Source organism: Phoca vitulina, unplaced genomic scaffold (genome assembly GCF_004348235.1).
Source record: "Phoca vitulina isolate PV1807 unplaced genomic scaffold, GSC_HSeal_1.0 scaffold1, whole genome shotgun sequence".
Lineage (NCBI taxonomy): Eukaryota > Metazoa > Chordata > Mammalia > Carnivora > Phocidae > Phoca > Phoca vitulina.
This window is the reverse complement of record NW_022589704.1, coordinates 54,640,353-54,646,352: the sequence shown is the minus strand read 5'-3', so window position 1 is coordinate 54,646,352 and position 6,000 is coordinate 54,640,353. Positions and strand designations below refer to the sequence as shown.

General features: G+C 47.0%; 1 protein-coding gene across 1 annotated transcript in view; it reads right to left on the bottom strand.

Moving 5' to 3' along the window:
- Positions 1-733: 733 nt before the first annotated feature.
- PDE11A (phosphodiesterase 11A) overlaps positions 734-6,000 on the bottom strand; it is a 382,098-nt gene continuing 376,831 nt past the window's right edge. The window contains exon 20 of the mRNA XM_032407415.1: positions 734-892. Within this exon, the coding sequence (XP_032263306.1) occupies positions 734-892 (159 nt within the window). The remainder of the gene's footprint in view (positions 893-6,000) is intronic.

Genomic DNA, 6,000 nt, shown 5'->3' with positions numbered 1-6,000 from the left:
ATCCCTCCTTTAATTAAAGTCTCTTAACCCATTCCTCCTGGGAGAAGACTTGGTCTACAACGAAGGTTGAATTTTAAAAAACTGAAAAAGGGGACCGCAATCCCCATGGAGTGTTATGAATGTTGTATAAACACCAGTCACACAAACACATCTGCTATCTCCCTACTATGGGCCTTTTAGGGAAAAACTAGACATGATTGGTATTTGTAAGGATATTATAGTTTATCTCTTAGGGAGGCAATTCTAAAGGCTCTGATCCATCATTAAGAAGCTTTAGGATAAAAATAAGATACCTCTACAGAATACAAAGTGGGATTCTTGGGACAATGTGGCACGAAAGAGCGCTGAGAGGATGCAAAGGCAGGCGTTGCGTGGCCTGTAACAAATCAAGGGCGAGATCGGAAGTGAAGCAGCGCTAAGGGCGTCCTCACTGCTCCTGGCTCCCTGGGCCGGGAAGGAGTAGGGCCGGCTGTCCTCAGGCGCCGGCTCGTCTGCCCAGCGCCCCGGCTCAGCCTCAGGCTCTGGGTGCTCGGCGGCCGGCCGCCTGTTGCTCCGTCCCTCCGGGCCGCGCTCCTCTGCTGACCCCACTTCAAGGGGAAAGCCCAGGCGTGCTTCCCCGCGCAAACTGAGACTCCGTCTGCCTGAGCGAAAAAGGGCAAAGGGATGCCGCGGACTGGACCGAGGCCGGCCCTTCAGGACACGGTCATTCTGCGGCGGCCGCGAAGCTGGACGGTTAGTTTCTGTCTTCCCCGGCGGCCGGCAAGAGGCTGGCGGAGGAGGGGGAGGCGGCCGACGCCAGCAGCCTTTTCTGGTGCAGCTCTTCCCACTTACTTCTGTTAGCCGCCACGGAATCCAGCATCGGCTTCAGTTTCACATTGACCTTCACCAACGCCTGAAGTAAAACAAAAACACAGGTGGAGGAGAGGAACCCGAGTCACTGACACGGTTTTCCAGCTTTCACTGGTGAGGACAGTGGAAACTGGCTGCAAGAAATGAAAAGTGATAATTATTTTGGTAAACACGAGCTATTTACAAGAAGCAAATATGCATGTAACGCCATTGTGTTACATTAATAGAGCCCATAGGGAAACTGGAAAAATAAGACGGGGGTGGGGTGGGGGGGCTATGTACTACTAGGGTGCCAGCCAGTTAGATTATGATCCTGTTTTTAATCCACAGCAGACCAGACAGGACACAAAATATCCAGCTCACACATGACTACTAATATGTATATTGTCGCCTGCCATGGAGACTTCCAGATCTCAGTAGACCATGAACTTCAGTTTTGACCAAGATACACCTTCCATTTGCTCCACCACAGATGGTGCTGGGTGGACTCACCGGATAAGAAAGGCCAGGTAACATCCTGAAAGAAGAGAAGGTGCTCATTTTTCCCATGAAGGATCTGGGAGCTGTGCTACATGTACAGATGCGGATGTGAACACGCACGGAGATGGACGGGAAAGAAGGGAGACAGGAGTGGGGAAGAGAGGGCCAGGTGCCTCAGAGGGCAGGATGGAAGAGGACGTGCAGGCTGAGGCTGGAGGCCAACCCAGGATTCAGGGTCCTACTTGCAGGAGACTCTCCTAAATATTTTCTCCTTTACTTAATTTTGAAATTTATTTATTTATTTATTTATTTACTTATTTATTTATTTATTTGACAGAGAGAGACACAACGAGAGAGGGAACACAAGCAGGGGGAGTGGGAGAGGAAGAAGCAGGCTTCTGGCTGAGCAGGGAGCCCGATGCGGGGCTCGATTCCAGGACCCCGAGATCATGACCTGAGACAAAGGCAGACGCTTAAGGACTGAGCCACCCAGGCGCCCTACTTAATTTTGTTATTAAAAAAAAAAAGAGTCCCCTACTCCTTAATGGTATAAACTTCTAGCTTTACAAAACTTGGATGGCCTCTATCATGGAACAAAGCAATGAATAAAACAAGGATGGTGGAGGTGTGGGGGTGTTAGTCTATGGAAAGATAGTGTTCCTACCCAATGCCTAGGGTCTGCGTGCTGTGGCCACAGATGATCCCCCCCACCCCCTGCTCCATGTAGACACCTTGCAGGTGTGTCCCCTTCATCCCAAGGGGAACAAAGCCACTGCAATGTTAGCATACCTCTGGAGCAGCCTTCTCCAAGCAGGATGTGTGGTTAGGGGGAGGTTCATAGCAAAGCCTCCCAAAGGAGGAAAGAATAGCCCTTCACGTAGAGGGTGTCCTTCCCTAACATGACTGCAAATCACCAGTTAGACCTGATCTATCCCCTCAAATAGCCCTCACTGCAGGACATGAGTTAAATGCAACTGGGTGTTAGTTAAGTGGCTGTTGAAAAGCCCAGAAGTAACGAGGGATCCTACTGGGCTGTGAGCCCTTCAACCTGGCTGAAGTGGGGTCCCTTCACACGGACATCTTTTAAATGGAGCATATTCTCTCTCTTAAAAGCGGTCTTTATCACACCAACCAACATTCAATTCTAAATCAGATTTATTAGCCATTCCATACGAAAATAAAACATAGCAACATAATAACTCAGGTAGTGATCAAAATCCCCTTTATTTTCATGAGAAAAATGCAGGTTACTGCTTTCTGCTCAATGCACAGTGTTTTTATTTGGACAATAGTGTGGGGTAGCAACGAATGCCATGCTTTTATTTAGTATAGTTTGGCACTGGTCTTCTTCACTCTGATCAAGCCTTTTAATTAAACTGACTACTATAATTCCTATGGAAATTAGTGTTTATGTTATTTTCCTGCTACAAAAGCATTTCTCTAGAACTTATTTTTTTTTTTAATCCCAGGAGCACAAATTGGAATTTTTTTCTGCCTGAAATGTAATTAAAAACTCATTTGATTACTATATTTCTGGCTCTGTTTTACTTATTAAATTCCTGTAATCAGTTTTCTTTTATGAAGCTGCTGGGAAATGATCTCAAAAGCAACACATTTTTCTCTTCCTTGGCAGGTTCCCGAGCATTTACTAAATTACATTCATAGCACCTGCCCATGATTCGAATTACTCCACCAATTTATTCCTTAAACCATTTAAGTTTATTTGGCTTAGCCCCAAACAGAGATTTCTTTCCCTTATCTAGCTCTTTGTTGTCTCTCTTGCTACCTTTGTGGTGAATACAAAAAAAAAAAAACAAACTTTTCTGGGGTAGGGGGAGCAGTACATATTTCTCAGAATTCCTTCTCTTTGTTTCATAGTCTCTTTAATTAAACACGGAATTGCCATATTAGAATATCGTTTACCCCTGGCAGGTGCAGGTCTAGGCAAAGGTAGCAAAATATCCCATCTTGTGCCATCAGTAAGAGAATTGCTCCTACTATTTAGAAAATACGGATATTCCTAAAAACTTCTCATCAGTGAGTGACACCTGATGAGTTCTGTGCAAATGCTACTTGTTTGCAAGTCTTGTCTGACTTGCTCTTCACGTTGCAAAAGAGAGAGGGCACAAATATCACCCGTCTAGTCACTCTCCATATGTATGCAAAGGGACTCTAAAGGTGGTGTATGTGGCGCCATCAGCCATGGGATGCTGAATCTCCTCTGTGGCAACCCTGCAGTGGGACCCTCAATGTTTACACGTGTCCAGAGGCAGGGAACGCACTACCTTCCAGGTGGTTCTGATTTTAGACTGTTCCGTATATTGAACAGAAACCTATATCCTTGTAACTTCTACCTAATGGTTCTTTAAGCCGGAATCTACTTGAGCACTGTAGGACTGATGACTAATGTGCTGCTTCAAGTGTAGGTCAGGGTTGAGACTGACCTAATACCCCAACTCAGGATGTGCTGCTTACCATCCCTTGGGGCAACTGTCCGGCCCCCAAGCTTGCGCCAGCTCCACCTGGCCCACTGCAGACAGCACCTTGGATCCTTGCCTGCTCCGGGACACAGCCCTGGGCATCTAGTCATCCAAGTGGCTGTGGGACCCTACTTCCTCCTGATTCCATTCACTCTGTTGTTGAGTCCCCTTGGGACCAGCAGCTACGGTTTATTCCACATTTTATTTATGTTTTGAATAAGTAATACATTCCCACGGTCCAAAGGATATAAAGGGTAAAAAGGTATAATGTACAATCTCCCTTCACCCCTGCCTCAGACACTGAGTTTCTTTCCCTAGAGGCAGCCAAAGTTATCAATTTCTTGGGTATCCTTCAAGAAATCTTTTATGCATATGTAAGCACATATAAAAATACATATACACATATATACATATGTATATAACGTCTATATGTATACATATAATACATATGTGTGTATAATTAAGTTGATTCTCCTACCATTTTGGATGTTTCTTTCAGAGATGGAGTGAAATCAAAACTTTGTGGAACAACATTATTATGATGCTTGAGTGAGCCCAAATGTACTGCATAGGAATTAACACTTGGAGTATATAGAGAGGAGAGGGACCACATTCTAATTTTCTATCGCTATGACACTGAGAGTTTCTTCTGCAGAGCTTAATCTGCTGTGAATCCCATCTACTGTCATTTTCCTCTGAAAAATTGTAGTTTTCATTTCTAGGAGTTTGATTTGGGTGTTTTTTTAATATCTTCCATGACTCTGTTTATCATGCTTGATCTTTTCTCTACCCTTATGAACATATAAAACATAATAAATGTCTTAATGTCCTTCTCTATCAATTCTATGATCTGTATCATTTCTGAGTCTGTATTGATTGATTTTTTTCTCATTATTATGGGCCAGGTTTTCTTGCTTCTTGGCATGCCTGGTAATTTTTTTTTTTTTTTTTTTAAGATTTATTTATTTATTTGAGAGAGCGAGAATGAGAAAGAGAGAGAGAGTACATGAGAGGGGGGAGGGTTAGAGCGAGAGGCAGGCTCCCCGCCGAGCAGGGAGCCCGATGCGGGACTCGATCCAGGGACTCCAGGATCATGACCTGAGCCGAAGGCAGTCGCCCAACCAACTGAGCCACCCAGGCGCCCTGCCTGGTAATTCTTGACTGGATATCAGCCATTGTGAATTTTATGCTGTTGTGTGCTGGATTTTTATTTAATCCGTTTGTTTTTGCATTTCTTTAAACATTTTTCAGTTTTGTTCTGGAATGCGGTTAGGTGACTTGGAAATAATGTGGTCCTTTTGAGGCTTGCTTTTAAGCCTTGCTAGGTGGGTCCAGAGCAGCCTTTAGTCTAGGGTTAATGTGGGTCCGGTACCGAGACAATCATCTTCTGAGAACTGTGGCCGGTACCTCATACATTTCAAGGGTTTTCTCTCCTGCTCTGGCTGGTGGGAACATGGGCTGTTGCCCAGCCTGTGTGAGCTCTGAGCATTGTTCTACTTGTTCCTTTTTGCTGTTTTTTTCCTCAGCCTTAGCAGCTTCCCCACACGCATGTGGTGAACAGCGCTGAAGATGGCTCTGCAGGTCTGTGGAGCGCTCGCGCTCTCTCTCTTGCTCTCTCTCTCTCTCGTCTCATAGCTGTCTCCTCCCTGGTCCTCTTGCCTGGGAACTCCAACCTCTTTGGCCTCCCCAGACTCGGGGCTCTGCCTCGTCAGCTCAGTGAGACCGGGTTTCCCTCCGTGTGTGGCGGCCGGAAGCAGCTCCGGCGCGGGGAGCGGGGAGCGGGGACAACTGCAGGGCTCACTTCGTTTGCTCCCCTCTCTCAGGAACCACTATGTTGGGCTACGTGCTGCCCGTGTCCTCTGTCAACTCTCGTTTCGCGCTCCTTCCCGGTCACTGTCTCCCGGCCAGCACTGGAAGTCCCTTAGCAGCGGTTCTAAACGGCTCCGTCTGGGGGACTACGCCGGAGCCCCCACGGGAGCGGGCACAGGGCCTCTCAGCCTTGCGTCGGTAGCAGCTCCGGCAGCGGCCCTGGGGAGCAAGGACCCGCACACCGAGGCAGGGGGAAGGCGCGAGGCTAGGCCGGCGGCCCGTGGCTGAGAGCGGGGTCAGGGCGTCTGACCTGCTGCAGAAAGCTGCTATAAAAACAACCCCAGAACGACCCTCTTGGGAAATGAATATAGTAGTCTCTCTT